The sequence below is a fragment of the Plectropomus leopardus genome, chromosome 17, assembly GCF_008729295.1.
Source record: "Plectropomus leopardus isolate mb chromosome 17, YSFRI_Pleo_2.0, whole genome shotgun sequence".
Classification (NCBI taxonomy): Eukaryota; Metazoa; Chordata; class Actinopteri; order Perciformes; family Serranidae; genus Plectropomus; species Plectropomus leopardus.
The window spans coordinates 28,277,590-28,296,843 of NC_056479.1; the positions used below are offsets into that span (position 1 = coordinate 28,277,590).

Sequence of the window (19,254 nt, forward strand, 5' to 3'; positions counted from 1 at the left end):
ACTTAGTCATGATTGTTTAACATTTCCAATCCGGCAAAAACTGCAGATGAGACACACGTGTCTCCTGGACAGCCTGNTATTTCAAAAGTTTAAATATTTGTGAAGGTGTCGCAGCACAAGAAAAATTTTGTCGATTCACGTTTCAAAGGGTTAAACCTTGACAAATAATCATCTAGGCCCCCCAAATCTGTGCCTACGCCCCTGTTAAGCATGTATTGATGAGGTTAGAGTTACTCTCCAGGGGCTGAAACTCACACCACTGTATCCAAACACTGTCTGTGCGTGTGTGCGCGTCTCTGAAAGGGTTAACCTCTTCGTGGATCCATCTCCACACTCGGCTCCGCCTCCCAATTGTTGGGGCTGTTTGCCTCAGAAATCACACCACTCCAGATCCCGCCTTCCCCCTCTCGGGCCCCTGTGGGCCCCTCCCACCGCTGGACCACATTGAAATGGGTCTGATGTTGTTGTCAAACAGTACAGTGTGCAGGAGCATCCCTCCTCTGAGCACCAGCACCTCTTTAACAGACCAGCCTGAAAATACTGGTGTCAAGCAGCAGCCACCTTACTGACAGTCTTATAATAATTATTATAATAATTCCCATCAATTAGAGACAAACTTAAGTGTTGATGCGTCTTCCAGGGCGGCTGAAAAACATGCCGTGTCTCGCGTTATTGTTTCTCTTCTGCTCCATCCTTCAGACAAGTAAGTTCAATTTTTTTTAACTTAATTATGTCTTTAATTGGCTTTTTTTGACTTCGCATTTGCGTTTTGAAAAAGAAAAAGTGTTGTGCTTTAGCTGGATGTTATTTTGTAGAAATGTGTATTTAAATAACGTTATAATTATGATTTAAAGCAAGTATTGAGTGTGTGTGGGTTTAAATTGCCCACTCCTCTGACAGCACCGGATGCAAGGTGATGGGGGGAGGGCGCAATTATGCTCCGAATGTAGGTCAAATCTCTCCGCTCCCACACTGAGCGTTTCACCTCGACTCTGCCTCATTTTCAACCACAATATAACCAATTTTCCATCATTAATCGTGCATCTTTTACTGGCTTTTAGGTGCATGTGTTTATCGTTTTTAACTCCTCGCTGGTGTTGCCGGTTTTTGAATGAAGCTGCATGGTTTTGTTCGCTCAGCTCTGCAGCCAATGAGCTGAGAGCAGAGTGAATACAGTCTGTGTGGAGATGTCAGGCGGGGTTTGTGAAAAGCCGGTTTTTGCCATTCATAATGTGGGAACCGGCGCCACTTGCATTTAAATGACCATGGAAAAATCTACCAGGGATGCATTTGGGTTTCACCATCATTAATTTATTCTTCTATATGATGCAACATCCAGCCTGTTTGCAAGAGACCTTTAGGGACTGTTCTCCTCAGCAGTGGCTGAGGCGTGACCTTGGTTTGATGTGTTTGTTAAATGATATAAAATGACAATTTATTTTATTTTATTTTATTTTAGTTGACCCCATAAATATTTTTCATTGAGCCTCTTGAGTGACTGATGCAAAATGCATGACCGTCCCTCCACCATAAATTAGTTGTTAAATTAAAAAAAACAACTTTGATGTTTGAAAGTTAAAAATGCTAACGCTGAAAAAAATAAACCTAGGTTTTTCTAACTTGCCGTGCATACTGGTTAGTTTGTGCAAATGGTATTTTTTGGGGCCAAATTTAAAAATTTAAGTGATTTTGATGACATATAATCATTTCAAGCTCAGATTTGATTTTTTTTTTTCTGATGGAAGAATATATCCCACATAATGTGTCCATTTAAAATCCAATGATAATTTCTGTTTTTACAGTTTCTAGCTATGATAAATGGTGTAACTTTGGCAATTTTTAATTTCTAAATTGTTTTATTTTTTATTATATATTTTTTTTATCAGTGTTAAGTACAAAATACAACCATAAAAAATATGCCCAACTGCAAATTTGAAAGGCTTTAAGTTTTCTTTAAAAATGTGCTGTAAAATAAATACAAAATACAACCATTGAAATTTGTATGCCCCTCGCTGAAGCCAAAATAAAAAACATAAGTCCCTGCCTTAAAAATGTATATGACATGCACTAAAAGTAGGTGTGAAAACAAACATTTTAGTGAAACTGAAATTAAAAAACAAACAAAAAAAACCTCCACTAGACATGAGTTTAAAAAAAACAGAAATTGAAATGATATTGTGCATGTAAAAACAAATTAGTCCAGATTTGGTGATTTTTTTTTTTTTTTTTTAATGATGGAAGTGTTCGTTGCACAATATATGTCCAAGAACCATCAGAATATGAAAATGCAGTGGTAATTTCAGCTTCACATTTTCCATTGGTGACCAATAGTGTAATTTTGGCAATTTTTTAAAAATGAACACATGTCTTGCAAACCCACAGCCCCCCAGGGTTGGAAGGCATGTTGTTTTTTCTTTTTTTTAAATGGTGGTAAAATAAATACAAAATACAGCCTTTTAAAAGTACATGTCCCTCCCCAGTGCTTAAAAAATATTCCCCATGTCTCCCCCTTTTTCCACCACTCTCTCCCTCCTCATAAATAACCAACAGTCTCTAAACTCTGCTCATGTTTTACTTGAGACGTCCTACATTGTGGTAATGAATCCCTCCAACTCATCCTCCAATACAAACAGACATTGTCTCCGGCATTCCTTGAGTTTTGGTTGGAGTCATCGTCAGACCAGTTCCCAGTAGGTCGGTTCTGGGAAATGGTGCATTTCTGTGGTGAAACATGTTGGAACTGGTTGTGTCACCCATCCACATTTCCACACCAGTCCCACGACATGTGTAGTATTGAAACGTGTACCGTCGACCCCATGTTGTGAAACGGTTTCCTCCCACACGTGTTTGAGTTTATCTGAGGAGAACGATCTGAAAAATGATCCCTTATATTGTTTTTGACTGGTTTTAATCTAAGTCTGGGTCGACTTTCTGAACACCTGATGGGAGATATTGTTCAGAAATAATTATCAGCTTCTTGTTTCTGCTCAATCAATTCTGTCAACAAACATGACCATATTTGTCTTTTTCCACCACGTGGATTTGCAATCAGTAACACTGCCATTCAGTCCAGTTCAAGGACTGAACTCAACTGAGCCCATTCGGTAAATAAGCAGCGTGAACTTGGTGACGTGTCACCGGTTTCAGAGAATAAAGTGAAAACTTCCACCTTTCAGGGAAAAGTTAGAGATCTATTTCAAAGTTGAATCATATGAGTTTGTTTTTTTCTGTGTTACTCACAAGGATATCCCTGTGATATAACCATGTTTGCAAACATGAAACTGATTATCTTTATGGCAACATCACACACCCTTTCAAGGGAAGTCATAAAGATATGATTGGGTTAACAGTCGGTAGTAGATTTACTCAGCAGTCACAAGTCCTTAATGACTGTTTGCAGTCATAAAGGCCTGATCCCATTTCTTATTTTTACCCCCACCCCTCATTTCCGAGAGCCCCTTTGCCCCTCGGGTCAGAGTTAAGAGTGGTCGACCCTTCCAAGACCCTGATACATCATCAGCAGTTGATGTTAGATTTTAAGTAACCAGACACGACTCACAGTGATATTTTCCATGCATCTAATGGAAATAGTAAAGTATGGATTTTCTTGATTTGTTGCGATTAACAGCATGTCCTAATGTGCGCTCAAACTTTCTCTTTAATAACTTAAGATTTATACATTCAGGAGGTTTTTACCCGAAGCCGAATTATTTGGAGAGGTCTCTTTCTCTCCAATACAAATAGACTAGGCAATTCAAAACAGTAAAAAACACTGAAAAAAAAACAGATTTATGTGAACAATCTCTGTTTTTCCAATGCTGTTTGGCTTGTCGCTGAGCGGTTGCAAGCTAACAACTGCTTGTGTGCTCACGTTGTTTCTCTGATTACTTAAGATCCAGACGTTAAGGAGGTTTTTGCCTGTAGCCGAATTATCCACAGAGGTCTCTTCCTCTCCAGTACAAATGGATTAGATAATTAAAACCAGTAAAAACAATGAATAAAGCAGCTTTATGTTAAAAATCTGTGTTTTTCTAATGCTGTTTGGCTTGTCGCTGACTGGTCTCTAGCTACCACCTGCTTGTGTGCTCACCTTGTTTCTTTAATTACTTAAGATCCAGACGTTTAGGAGGTTTTTACCTGTAGCCGAATTTTCTGCAGAGGTCTCTTCCTCTCTAAAATAAATGGTCCAGGTGATTAAAACTGGTAAAAGCGTTAAATAAAGCACTTTTACTTTAAAAATTAGCGTTTTCATATTCTGTTTGGTTTGTTACACACAAGCTGCTAGCCCAGCACCGTAAGACTTCAGGAGGGTTTTACCAGGAGCCGAATTATCTGCAGAGGTCTTTTCCGATGATTTAAACTAGTAAAAACACTGTATAAAGCGGCTTATGTAAAAAAAAAAAAAAAAAAGGCGGGATATACGTAGACATTCGTGGCTCATTCTAAACATGAATTTAATGGTGGTGGTACAGGAAAAGCCAAAATATCATGGCTGTCCATCAGTTATTTTGATGGTTCAGTCTAGATGAAGTGGTGGACCGACTGAGACTTGCATGACTAAAAACATCTCTGTGGTCTGCAAACATAGTCTTTTGGTGAGGTTTCCATCCAAATGTAGCACAAATTTTAATCTAATTTCCATAAAATTGGACATTTTTATGTGCTTTTCCATCCACTGTTGGAAGTTGGTTCATTGATATCAGCAGTAGGTGCAATTATACTCCTGTAAAAACCTTTTTTGCTATATATTTAGACTTTTTTGACATTTTTTATGGGAATATGGAAATACAACGAAAAGAAGTGGATTGAAACCCACCTTTTTCCTTGTAACACAAATCCCACGTTATCTACAGAAAGTCTGTTTAATTCATGTAGTTTTCATGTGAAGTTGTTGCTTGGGGGATATTTTGGGTTACAGTATGAGAGGAGCGATGTCTGCAGCAATGTCAAAGCTGGTGATAAATATGCCGCCAGAGGAGAAATGAAGTGGGCGGTTGCTCCAATTTATACTCTGGAATGACACACACATGACCAAACCCTCATGTGCCTGCTGGTACATGTTTAACTAGGGCGGATAAATGGTTAAACTGAGTCACACGGAGACGCTTACCGTATTTCTCAGCCTTTATCAGAAAGCTGCTGATACGCCAAGTTTATAATACACACTAGAAATGTAACTTCTGCCGGCAGAATCATTTTTGAATGAAGACACATTGTCGTCCCCCACCCACCCCTTTAATGGACCCGATGAAACCGCTGAACCAGAAGGAGCAATTAGACTGTACATCAGAGAGGCAGCACATGAAAAAGTACTGGAGGCCATTTCGCCCTCCGGCCCGGGGGCTCAAATCCCAGATGGCCACCTGTTTCAAAAATGGGTCAAAGGGAGACGTTTACCACCAGCAGCTACGTCCAACCACAACCTCGTACAGTGCTTTTAATCAAGAAATTGAAATTAAGTATTTATGTGTAAGTATTCACAGTTTGTGCCCAATAAGAACGGATGGGGGGAAGAGAAATCGTGAATTATGCATCACTGTGAACGGCTGACAGCGAAGTAAATCCTAACAGCTTCCTGGTGAAGTCAGACACCTGGTGCCATCGGTCATGGTTCATGCTTTTGTTAAACAAAGACGAGCTTTTTGTCTCCTGCAGGTTGACGGAAATTACCTCTGTAGTGGTAGGCTATAGGGGTCGACATATATTGGTGTGTCAGGTCTGATGCAGATAATTAGTACTTAACGAGACCAATAACCAATATTTGAAACTGCTATGGATTTAAAATTAAAATTAAAATTAAAATTTACTGTTGAAATTTAGAATGTGGAACATAGCAATGTCCAACACAAAATTTTGTTTAAATACTTTTAGCAAATGTTCGATCAAAACTGAGACTTTCAACATCATATACAGTGAGCGAGTTCAGTGAAAATTTTAATTTAAATGCAACTTTTTGTGTTATTAATTAATAATGAAAGGCAACATCTCCTATTGTTCCAGTGAGATTAAAACCACATTGTTCAGGAATTAATATTTACACAATAGTGTTACCACTAACCATGCAGATTGTTTCTTTCAGCGTGTACAATAGATCTGATGCAACAGCCTCTGTCATCGTGACGTGTTTTCGTCATGTTTCAGTCATTTTCTGGATGGGTTTTTCAGTACAAATCAATGTTGTTTGTGTTCCATCACAACATTGCACACAGTGTAACACCCTTTCGTGCAGAACATTGGGAAATGGCCTTCAGCTGTAGTTTTTGTTGATAAATGTGTGACATTTGTGTTGCACATGTCTTCATCCTCACAACCAGAAACAAAGAGTGAATTCCGTGAAATTGTGCGGCGGGCTGCTGTGATTGGTCAACTTTGCAGAAAAGTTGGGGTGATTGGATAAATTATAAGACTCTGCTGAATTCACTTGGATTGGTTGAATTCATATTAAGTGTTGCAACATTGGAACATCCAGGAGGGGCTGACCCAAACATCAGCAGGTTAACATTTGCTGCCTTACGAGCTCATGAACGGCCCTCTAAAGTCGTAATCAGGGAAATTGGGAAATATCAGTGATACCCGAGTTGTTGAGTTGTGACGTTTGCTTGACAAGTCAGGGCAACAGAAATATTGGAAAGCATGGCAACAGTGTCAGCAATTGACAATAAAAAAATATATATTTTGTTATTTTTATTCCTAGTAGGTATCATTTACTTTTAGTAGTTGCACTTTTTAGTATCTGCATCTATTAGCTGCTGCAAGCAAGCAAACTTTGAACTCTAAAGCATGCCTGGAGAGTACACTAACATTAATAACAACATTATTTTATAACACGAGTCGCCGACTTGATGTCATAATTGCATAAACATGGAGGGCAAAAGTCAATGTTTGGTCAATGGTAAAAAACTTTTTTATTAATTCATATAATATTGATTTTGATCACATGTAAAGTGTAATATGGTGTTAATGTTAAATGCTGTCCATGTAGAGTCACCTATATAATATATAAAGTATTCAAAAGAATAAAACAATATATGAAAATATAAATAAACTGGAAATAGCTATTAACCTCATGTTTAAATGCTCTTAAGCATTTATATGCAACCCATCTTCTTTGTAGGTTTCATGTTGTTTCCACTTTGCAACCTCAAAGCACACGAACGCAACAAATTTGGAAGAACGACTTCCCAACTCGAAAACTACGACCTTCTGACATCACATGTAGAAATTTCCATTGGTGCCATGTTAGCATTAGCAGTTAGCTCAAAGCTCTGTGCCTCGGGACAGTTTTGGCTCTCTTTCAGCACGCCTGTAGACCTTTTGTTTAATTCTGCAGAACAATTTTTTCCACGTGACTTCACTTTTTTTTCATCTGCAGCCACGTCTGTGTTTACAGAGTCCACCTGATAGATGATAACCAAAACATTGGCCCTTTTAGCTGAAGTGTGTGTTTATATCTGTCTGCCATAGATGCATTGACAACATGTGGAGCCACGCAGTTCCAGTGCGGGAATGGGAAATGTGTTACGGCTCGATGGGTCTGTGACGGCACGGACGACTGCGGAGACGGCACAGATGAACTTCCTGGTACCTGCTGTGAGTATCTGAGTAGTTCACCATGAGAATGGACTCATTAATTCTTCAGAGTGATGAGTGTACAGTGTCAGTTACTGTTGTCTGTGTGGTTCATTTCCAGTGTCCAAAACGTGCAGACCGACAGAGTTCAGCTGCAGAGACCGCCTGAACCAGTGCATCCCGAGCACCTGGCACTGTGACGGGAAAGCTGACTGTGACAACGGAGCCGATGAGGAGGGCTGTGGTAAGCTGACGGACTGTTTTACTGTTTCTCACTCATATATGATTAGGGTTCGTATGCTCATGGAAAACCTGGAAAAGTCATGGAATTTGCAATTTTCAGACTTGAAAAGTTTTTTGAAAACAAAATATACCATGAAACTTTTTGAAAAGGAACTTAACACATGACAACACATGATGTGTGCAAGGACTGTTGGAAATTTGGAAATCCCACAATAGTTTCTGCATTTACAGTTTCTGGCTGTGATAAATGGTGTCATTTCTGATGATTTTATAGAAAACATTCCTTGGGTCTGAAAGGCATGTTTTATTCATACATCACAAAAAAGTAATTAAAAAAAACTTTCATTTTTTATGATTTTTTTTCTTAAAAATGATTTTAAAAAGTTTTTCTTTCAAAAAATCATCAAAAGTTTGCCAAAATTTCTTCTGTGAAAAATGCAAAAAAATACTTAAGAGAAAAAAAATCATGAACATTTTTTAAAGAAAAGAACAAAAAAAATCTTTTTCCTCTTTAAAAATGGCCAACATTTCTTAAAAAAAATTCTAACAAAACAACATTCCTCCCCTTTTTTGCATCATCCCCTCCCCTCTCATGAATAATAAACAGTGCCTAAGTTACACATAAATATACAATTCAAATCCTTTTCTCAATTCATTATTTTTTTTAGAAATAATATATAATGTAAAAAGCTGTCATATGGTGATGAAAAAGAACCGATAAAGAATATTGATGGTCATTTTGGATAATGCATGATCAAAGTCATGGAAAAGTCTCTTATAGTTCTCAACTTCTTTCCTTTCTGCTCCAAAGTGCTTCTGGTTTTCATCTCTATGTCTCCTCTCTCTCAGCACCGAAGCAGTGCACCAACACCGAGTTCCGCTGTGGTAACGGTCAGTGCGTATCGTCCTCCTTTGTGTGTGACGACGAGGCGGACTGCGACGACGGCAGCGACGAGGCTTCCTGCCCGGCCGTCACCTGCAGCCCGTCGTCCTTCCAGTGCCACAACAGCGTCTGCATCCCCCGCCTGTGGGCCTGCGACGGGGACACCGACTGCTCCGACGGCTCGGACGAGTTGCCCCAGAGCTGCGGTACGAAGGCGCCTAAAACTGCACCCGCTCACCCGTGCTCCTCCCTGGAGTTCCACTGCAGGAGCGGAGAGTGCATCCACGGCAGCTGGAAGTGTGACGGAGGAGCCGACTGCCTCGATCAATCGGACGAAGCTGACTGTGGTACAGAAATCCTCTTTGCCTCCTCATCACATGCCGTCCCTAGTTTCAAGTCATCATTACTTGTAGTCAAACGTCTTCCTTATGTGTCCCTCCAGCTCGTCCCACCTGCCGCCCTGATGAGTTTGAGTGTGGTGACGGAACTTGCATCCACGGTAGCCAACAGTGCAACCAACAGAACGACTGCAGGGACATGAGTGATGAAATTGGATGCGTCAATGGTACGAATCTCCTCCCCTTTGCATCCTGTTTGCAAACAGCAAAATCTCTAGTCTGTGTCCGTAACACCTGGACTCCACTGGGTACGTCTGCAGCACATTTCGACTGCGAAGAGACCACCAGAGCTGATTGTGACCTCTCTAGACAATATTTGTGATTTCATTAGAGGAGTTGAAGCAAAATACGATACGATACGATACGATACGATACGATACGATACGATACGATACGATACGATACGATACGATACTTGGTTGGGCTTATTCATATATTAAACATGCATTGCTAAGAAAAAGACAGCAGCTAGAAACAAGACAAATGTAAATGGCACATATTTGTATAGCAAAATTATGTAGCGAAATCATCAAACAAATAACAGTCTTCATGGAAAATTGGTATAGTTACAGTTTGTGTTATAGATCAAAGGTGAAAAATTAAAGGGAAATAACTGGACTTTAAATTATATTAACTTTGCATGGAGGCTACATAATAACAGCGTTTGAAATAACAACAATAAACACAATTAAAAAAAGAATTAATTACGTGGCCTACTGACTAATTTGTGGTGGAGGCATAATTATAATTTCCTGAGTTCAGACCTTTGAATCCACTTACTCCAGATTTATTTGATGGAAACATAGTGACACATGTTGACAGCCTATCTACAAATGGGCTGAAATGATCTGAACAAAAACTGCTCTTTTATTCCACAGTAACCCACTGTGAAGGCCCGACCAGGTTCAAGTGCCGCAGCGGGGAATGCATCAGCATGGAGAAGGTGTGTGACAGGAAGCGTGATTGCAGGGATTGGTCGGACGAGCCTCTCAGACAATGTGGTGAGTACAGAGAAGTCTCATCCATAACTGTCTGCCTAATTACTGCTTTTAAGTGCTCAATGAGGGAGTCTGCAGCCGGAGAATGTCTCAGAAAAAGAAACCTTTCCTCCCTCTGCAGGCTCCAATGAGTGCCTGTACAACAACGGCGGCTGCTCTCACATCTGCAAAGACCTGAAGATCGGCCACGAGTGCCTGTGTCCCTCTGGGTTTTACCTGGTTGACACGAAGCGCTGTGAAGGTAAAAGCCTCCCACGTCGGATTAACTGATCATGTTGCAATCTGTTTACTCTGATACAACAATCACTGTGTTTGTGCTGCATCCTGTTATTCTTAAGGACAAATGACTCAGCACCCTGTTTTGTAACAAAGTCATGTTTGATTTCGTTGTGTTCCCTGAATCAGACATCGACGAGTGTGCCAACCCGGACACGTGCAGCCAGATCTGCGTCAACCAGATCGGCAGTTACAAGTGCCAGTGTGAGGAAGGTTACCAAGTTGACCCAGCGACCAAAGCCTGCAAGGCCATCGGTGAATACCAGCTCTCTGTGTTTTCTCAGAGTCTCCCACACTATTATATAACAGTTAGATGTTGCAAAATAACAAATAAGTGTCTAAAATGTTATTTCGACTGTTACATTTATGAAAGTAATATATGTGACTATACTGAAATTTGAGTTTTTCACATTTTTTTGCAGCTATTGTGCAGTTTTCTTCAAACCTTTTTGGTGTTTTCCAATGTTAGCATTGTACATTTCTGCAAACCACAGATCAGCCAAAAATGTGTGCTACTCCCTGAGTCATGTGATGGGAGGAATAGTTGGAAGGCGTTTTCAGGGAAAGTTACATCAGATTAACAGGGAGACAGTCAACTCAACATATTTAAAAAGCTGAAAGAAGAAAATAATTCAAATTTCAGTTTGACCATAAACAAACAAATAACCTGCCATCTTCTATTTTTTAGGCACAATAGCGTACCTTTTCTTCACCAACCGTCATGAAGTCAGAAAGATGACTCTGGACAAAAGCGAGTACACCAGAGTCATCCCCCGTCTGAAGAACGTCGTGGCCCTCGACATGAACATGGCCGCCAAAGAGATCTACTGGTCCGACATCTCCCAGAAGAAGATCTACAGGTGAGCGAGAGTGAAACCAGAATTAAAGATTCTGTGTTTCCTTTACCCCTGACTGACTTTTTATTTTCAATCCAGAGCTCAGATGGACTCGGCCGAAGACCCCGCTCATCACAGCGTCGTGATCGGCAGCGAAATCGACGCTCCTGAAGGCATCGCTTTCGACTGGATCCACGGCAACCTGTACTGGACCGACAGCATCCGCAGCACCATCTCCGTGGTAACCGCTGACGGCAGCCGCCGAAAAACTCTCTTCCGCCAAAACTTGTCTAAACCTCGTGCCATTGTGGCGGACCCTCACAGCAAGTAAGCCTAACAGTACTAATAAAAGTACAGTAATGCATAAATATGTCATAGACGCTTTATTAGAGCTGCAGAAACATGTACAATAAAGCTGAATATCGCGATGGTTATATAATGAACAATAAACAGATATTTAAGTGTGCTCAATTTTCTGCTGCTCTCAGTACACTTCTCAATACAAGACTTGAATGAATTAAAAAAATTAAAGGTGATTATTTCTGAAAAATCTTTCATTGAACAAACCTCTAACTGACCACAAAAAGGCACCATGAAAAAAGATTTTTGTGAGATTTTGATGTGTATTTTTGTACACTTTTAACTAATTCTGGCCTTACAACAACGACTTTTCGAGCCATTTTTAATGTTAGAAAATGAAATCATGAGAGTTTTATCTGGTGCGCAGTGATCATAAAACTCAGTCCTCATTTAACGTTCCCATAAGTTTTTAAAGATTTTAGTCATGGTTTGTACAAACAGTTAAGTTGAAGGACACAGAGTGCCTCAGGGATGGCTTTTTTCTGTAGGCCGACCCAGAAGCTAACGTCGCTCTGGTTCTCTCGTCAAAAAGTCGATGGGATTTTTCCATTAGATTTTGGATAATGGTAGAAAATAAGATGTGCGTTAAACAAATGTTTTTAATACTTTCACATTTAGTTCATTAAGATAATCTTCACAAATTAACTCCACTTTTAGGATTTTTAAAGCCTAAATGTAATCACCATTTTCAGGTAATTTTCTTGAATATTTAGTAATTTCTTGCTCATTTTTTGGGCCATTTTTGATTAATTGCTTGTTGCGTTCATTTAGGTTTAAAAAGGAAAAAAAAAATACATTGTGCAAATCTACTCCCCATTATTATTCTTTGTCAAAAGAAAGGTTTTTATTTGAATATTTTTGTTTTCCAATGTTTTATTGACAAAATCTCTCTGTCCTCCCAGCTTCATTTACTGGACTGACTGGGGGAATCCCGCTAAGATTGAGAGGGGAGGTTTTAACGGAGGCGACCGCACCGCTCTGGTCACTGACAACATCGAGTGGCCCAATGGAATCACACTCGGTAAACATTCACGTCTCTTTGGTTTCAAGCTTGTTGTTTTTGTACCTGTTACCTGACCTGCTGACCCCCTTCACCCCGTCTGCTTCCTCCCCAGACCTGCTGAACCAGCGGCTCTACTGGGTGGACTCCAAGCTGCACACCCTCTCCAGTATCGACGTGCAGGGCGGCAGTCGACGCACCCTCATCGTCGACGAGCACAAGCTGGCTCACCCGCTGGGCCTCACTGTGTTTGAGGTACATGTTGACCACCTGATAAACTCTGTCACACATTAACCCCGCGCCCGCTGTCAAATACAACATGTACACGTGTAAACAGTAGTATCACTCACCACTACAACCTCCAGACTCTGAAATGTTGTTTTTGTGTTTCTAGGAGAGAGTTTTCTGGACGGATGTCAGTAACAGCGCGATCCTCAGTGCAAACAGGCTGACGGGTGATGACATCACACCGCTGGCAGAGCACCTATCATCCCCGGAGGACATTATTCTCTATCACAACCTCAAACAGCCGGCTGGTAAGAGACGCCGCGCGCTGTTCAGAAATGTGCTCACATCAAACTCAGCACCATGATGACTGTAGGTTTGCATGTCAGATCATTAGACACTATTTTTTTGTGTTTTATTTGATTTAACAGAAATAAACAGATGAGTTCATTAAACAATTATGGCCACTTTCCTCTACCCAAAAAAGCCTCCATTTTATTATTGTTATTAATAATTGTTTAATGAACTCATCTGTTTATTTCTGTTAAATCAAATAAAACACAAAAAAGAAGAAGAATTTAATGTCTTGAAGTTTAATTTTGATTTATTTTGAACATGTAAAAAAGGAAATAAAGAAATTCATATACAAAAGCAGACCAACAAAAAAACAATTTTTTACAGACAATAAAAACAAAACAAAATAAATGCTCAAACACGTGATGACTTGGTTTACATATTCGAAAAGGAGCGAGAGGAATTACAAATGTATAAATTCCTACCCCTTCTCCATAAGTCACTGAATTTTAATTAACCAGCGTCCTTATTCTTTTAAACCAATACTGGTTTAAAAGAATAAGGACGCTGGTTAACTCAGTAAAAAGTGCATACTTCCCAAAAGGTCTAATTATTGCTATAGTATGATAACGATGATAATGGCTTCAAAACATGTAAGACAGTTAAGCTTAAGTTAAATTTCATCTCTTTTTCCGTTGCAGGGAGGGATTGGTGCCAGGTATCCGGATGTGAATTTATGTGCCTGGCAGCTCCTCAAGTGGGCCGACACCCCCCCAAATATACCTGCGCCTGTCCAGATAACATGATGTTAGCCAGAGATATGAGGACATGTGTGCCCGGTACGTAAATGATCAAATGGCAATTGCACTGTTGTATAATATCCAAAAGCAATGACAGTGGAGTTATTTCTCACTATCTCACTTCCTCAACAGCTGTACCAACACCTGCAGCTCCCGCGCCGCCTCAAGTTCCAGCCACAAACCCTCCTCCTCCTCGACCTCCAGCGCCAGCCAGCACCACACCTAAACCTCCGGTCCGCACCACACCAAAGCCCCAGGTCCGCACCACCACCGTGGCGCCCGTCGTGGTCACCACCGCTGCAGCCAGACCGGCACCACGCACCACCAAACCTCCTGTCAGGACCACCACACCTGCACCAAAGACCCCGTCACCCCAGCCTGTGAACCCGAAAATCCTCCAGACCACCACAGAGACTCCAGTCACCTCTCCAGGCAAGTACCGAACCTGGATTTGCATATTTTAGATAATTAAAGAGATAGTTTGGATCTTTTAAATTAGAATTGTACTTATTCAGGCTGAGGCAGCAGTAGACCAGCAGCTCCTGTAAAGTTGCTGTTTTCTTTTTCTTTAAGGAGTCTGTTGGCTTTGATGAGGGCATAGATGGGGAAGTGAAGTGAAAACCTGAGCAAATTGGCTTGATTTCTTTCAAAAACATGGAAGAAGGCAATAAACAACTTAAGAAATTACAAAAACAGCTAGAAATTATTAAAAAGAAACCTATTTACTGTCAGACAGAAAAGTAAAACGGTGAAAATATTCTTAATATATAATATGCATAAACTGATACAGATTTTTTTAGGTGACGGTCAGTATGTTCCCCCCAAACTGGGGACGTGCTGACCCGAATCTACTGTATATAACACACTGACTATAGATAAGTACGTCACACAAGCCCACGTCAGAACACACAGAAAAATCCCTTTCAGGTCAAATTATTTGGAAAAAAGCTTGTTTTCTTTGAGTGCATTGCTCTCAGCTCTGACATACATGTGCTTTTTGCAGCTTCATGTATGATTAACTTCTCTTCACGTGTTTACCTTTCTGCAGATTTCCGACATGATTTTGCTGCTGTGCCCAAAACCGCCTCACAGACCCCGATAGCTCTGTACATTGCTTTACCTCTGGGTGAGTCTTCACAGAAAATGCAAATGATTTAAAATACTAAAAGCATCAACCATAATATTTCATCATCTCTCTTCTTATTTCTGCCTCATGTAGCGATCGTCTGTCTGGTTGCTGTTGGTGGCGTGCTGCTATGGAGGAACTACAGGCTGAAGAACACCAACACGATTCACTTTGACAACCCAGTTTATCAGAAAACCACAGAGGACCAGGTGTACATTTGGAGGAGTCACAGCCCCGATGGTTACTCCTACCCAAAAGTGAGTTTTTATTCTAATCAGCACACACAGACTACAGTATATATATAGTTTCTGACATTGCTTTTTATCTGCTGTCCCATCAGAGACAAATTGTGAGTTTGGATGAGGAGGCGGACAACCCGGCCTTCACAGAAAACTGAGAAACGCCGGGCGGAGTGGAAAGAAAAGCCTCGATGATAAGCTACCTTGGACGTCCGTTTGTATTTTTCTTTACCTCACACAGCACAAAGATATGGAAGTCAAAGCCAGTTTCAGAACCACTATATCCTCAAACGAACAAGCGCTCTACAGTGGAAAAAAACACAGGGTGAAACATTTTCAGGTTGCACATTTTTTTTCCATTAAGTCGACAATCCATTTCTCACATAATCATACCAAATCAGCAGGCTGAACAGACCTCCACCTGCACGGGACGCATGGAAGTATGAGGGCAGTGATGTTTACGTTTGAAACAAACAGATCTATTTTCATATGTAAAAGGAGTATAAATGAGCCTTTAGGTCATGGTAATTGGAGCATTCACGGCTGCTTGTAAACAGAAATATTTATTTTCTGTTGCAACATATCTTATCTTATTAGGAACACTGTCTTTTTTGGAATGAGTGCAAAAAACAGAGTATTATGTGCATGTAAATGTAGTCCTTGTTGAAGCCACATAATGCCTTTTTTACATGCATCAGTCTAACTGAGCTCATATAATGCAAACTTTAATATGAATTCCATCTAATGCAATGATTCTTAACTTGCTGCCCACAACCGTTTTCTAATTCACAGTGAAAATTAATAGATGGACAACCTTTTTTTTGTTTTTATTTTTTTTTGCGTTTAGAATGTAAATAAGGTGCCAGTATGCAAAAAGCAACAAAATATGGCTTGTTTATCAAAAAGAAAGTACTGGGGAGAATCCCTAATTAACATATAATAATTATTGTTATTTATACATTAATTATTATTTGTTTATTTAAAAACGTGAACCCTCTCTAATTTTGCAAAAGTGGTGGCCGGGCTAATCAAGTTAAGAATCACTGTTTTATTGTGTTTAAGGTACAAGTTACATGCAAGTGTTGTAAATATCATAGGTTATTATTTTTGTTTGTTCATGGAACATTATTGAATCCTTTTCGCTTTCTTGGTCATTTTAATATCTAAATATATGAGGGCTGAATATACAATAATAACATGAGGCCACTACATCCAGCAGACAGTTAGCTTAGCTTAGCTTAGCTCAAAGACTGGGAATGTGAAAAAACAGCTAGCCTGGCAAGAATTGTAATTTGCATACTTTTTTGATAGGTAGTTTTGCAAAGAATTGATAAATAAGATATAATGTTAGCTTTAGTGATTGGCTGGCAGATTGATTCACCTTTGGACAGGCTAGCTATTCACAGTTGTTTACAGTCTTTGTGCTAAGCTAAGCTAAGCTAAGCTAAGCTAAGCTAAGCTAAGCTAATCACCTTATGGCTCCAGCTCTATACTTAACACACAGACAGACAATGTGATCAATCTTATTTCTTGCTTCTAACTGCCAAAAAGGCCAATATTTTTGGGGAAAAAAGTTTCTTTGGTCACTGGGAAAAAGAAAATTTTTTATTTCAACACAGACTCTAACACCAGAGCAGATTTAACGCTGAGCGTCCAGTCGGTGAATGTAATAAGAATTCTGCATGTGCCAGTTTAACCAGTGTGACCTCATTAAGTTTTAATGATCAACGCCAGTCAGTGTGCCTCAGTAGGGGAGCAAAAATACTACCCAAAGCAACCTGATCTGACAAAAATTCGTGAAATGACCACGACCTTGAACAGTTGCAATTTTAGGGAATCAGGATTTGATCTGTCGGATAACATTTTGAACGTCCAGTCGAGCCACACAATTAAATAAAACTTTCCCAAATCAAGTTAGTGGAGTGGTAAACCGAAAGTTAGGCGTTCAGCCACCGTCAGTGTCTTGCTCTATGGGATGCACAGTTCATAATAATAATAATATTAATTTAAAAAATATAATAATAATAGTTTTTATTTGTATAGCGCCTTAAAAAAACAGAGTGTACAAAGTGCTTTGATAAACAAGCAGAAATGGGATATATAGACAACAATACAACAACATAAAGCCAAACAACTCTTTTGAACATAAGCAAAAAACTAGGCAAGAGTGTAAGTAAAATTAAAGGCAGAGGACAAATAATGCAAGATGCAGGACGCATAATGTCAATATAAAAAAACAACGATAAAGAAATAGACCAAAAACAACAACATAAACAATAATATCAATAAAACCACAATAAGAAGAGATAAAACATAAATTAATAAGGTAAAATAGGTTATATATATAAAGACATAAAAGAAATAAAAATGATCATTTGGCTAATTTTAACTGCGGCAGTTGAACCTTTTTGTCCACTGAGCAGCTCAGAAATCAATCAACTAATACTTATTATATTCCATTTCTGCTAATATATCCCTCTAAAACCCTACACAATGGACTTTTAAGAGGTTGTCATCATTTCACATATTTTTGTGAGTCCAGGCTGACCCCAAAAGGACCTAAACACACTGCTATAGTTGACCTCCAAGAATACACACTGTGCCTTGATTTATGCCGAGCTCTGCCGTGGCCTTCAGATTTCACGTACCGCCATATGGTCCCAACATTAGGTTCCTCAGCAGCTGTCTTTTGTTCCTGACTTTCTCAGAACACGTATTCAGCTCCTTTCTCCTGATTTGCGATTGGGCGCCTGTTCGCTGAAAAGCCGTCTGTAAATTTTGCCCCCCTTCGGGAGGGCTGGTACATTCCTCAAAGACTGAAGGGCTTTGAAGGAACCACGTGTGACCAGTGGGGCCGTGTCTAATTCTCTGTACTATGGCACGTGTATATTTACATCCTCCCTCAAGACCCAAAACCTGCCTCCCACATTCCTGAAAGAAAGCCATGTGCCCCATTGTGGTTTCAAAAACACAGTATACTCACCGGCACTTTTGAGCTCCTTTATTTGTACAAATGTGTGCCTTTTTTTAATTACATATTTTTTCTCACATGTTCATGTTGGTGCTATTGAACTCAGTGGATATGTATAAAATTGACGTGTCTTCCTGTTTACAGTTGCATGTTGCAGTGTTGATCGCGGTGAGGTAACACCTATCAAAGACGTTATTGTGATGTGGATTAATGACTTTTGGCTGAGGCTGTTAGGTAGATAACGTTCAAAAGTGCTAGTGAAGCTGTAATGTCATTTTACGTTCACCAACTAACTGCAGATGAAGCGTGTAAATATGATGTTCATAAATGTAAATATTTGTTCTTTACTGGGGTTTTTTGGTAATAATGTCACTGTTTTAGACTTTGTTGTAAACTTTAAACATATGCTGTAAATAAATAAATGCTTCTATTTATTATAGAATCACTACTGTCCGGGTTCAGTTCCTGAAGACTTATTTCTAAATTTTAATATGAATTGAATATGGTTACAGATTTATTTCCTGCCCATACACTTGAATTGTCGGTGTTTAAGTTGCTTTTGTTTGCATTAATAAACTGTTTAGTGAAACTTAAAAATATTTATTTGACCAGATTTAAAAAGACAAGCTGAATCATTACAAAATTACCTCAACTTGTCTTTTCAAATTCAGTCAACTTACAAATTTAAGGTAGCCTGGACACTAACTTTTTACTTAGGTTAAAACGAGAAGTTTATTTTTTCATTGTAATAACAGGCAGAAGTTGTAAACATTTAAACATTATCCATAAATAGCCTATTTCAACTGTTTATCAGTTACTTTTCTCAGCTTTTAGCCAGCTATTTTTAACTTTTTCTCCATTACCTTTGCCTAACTATTTAAACTCTTTATGAGTTAGGCTACTTTGGGTAACTGTAAATGATCATTAGTTGCTTTTCACCAAATTGTCTATCATTTAATATTAAAACTATTTTAACTAAATATCAGTCATTTTTTAGGGAACTTAACTATTGATCCTTTAGCGACTTTAGGCTAAA

General features: G+C 39.4%; 1 protein-coding gene across 1 annotated transcript; it reads left to right on the top strand.

Moving 5' to 3' along the window:
* The first annotated feature begins 466 nt into the window (after positions 1 to 466).
* Positions 467 to 17,502, top strand: ldlra (low density lipoprotein receptor a). Its single transcript, XM_042504397.1, has 18 exons — positions 467 to 703; positions 7,465 to 7,590; positions 7,691 to 7,813; positions 8,662 to 9,042; positions 9,138 to 9,260; positions 9,972 to 10,094; positions 10,213 to 10,332; positions 10,497 to 10,622; positions 11,056 to 11,227; positions 11,303 to 11,530; positions 12,466 to 12,584; positions 12,679 to 12,818; positions 12,958 to 13,099; positions 13,784 to 13,921; positions 14,015 to 14,314; positions 14,931 to 15,008; positions 15,102 to 15,265; positions 15,349 to 17,502. The coding sequence occupies exons 1-18, from the start codon at positions 628 to 630 to the stop codon at positions 15,403 to 15,405; spliced, it is 2,736 nt and encodes a 911-aa protein (XP_042360331.1). The 5' UTR covers positions 467 to 627; the 3' UTR covers positions 15,406 to 17,502.
* The last annotated feature ends 1,752 nt before the right edge of the window (positions 17,503 to 19,254 follow it).

Coding starts and splice junctions, on each gene's coding strand:
- ldlra (XM_042504397.1), top strand. CDS start 628: ATGCGTCTTCCAGGGCGGCTGAAAAACATGCCGTGTCTCGCGTTATTG. Junction 704..7,464: donor CTGCTCCATCCTTCAGACAA/GTAAGTTCAATT, acceptor TGTCTGCCATAG/ATGCATTGACAACATGTGGA. Junction 13,100..13,783: donor CAACCTCAAACAGCCGGCTG/GTAAGAGACGCC, acceptor TTTCCGTTGCAG/GGAGGGATTGGTGCCAGGTA.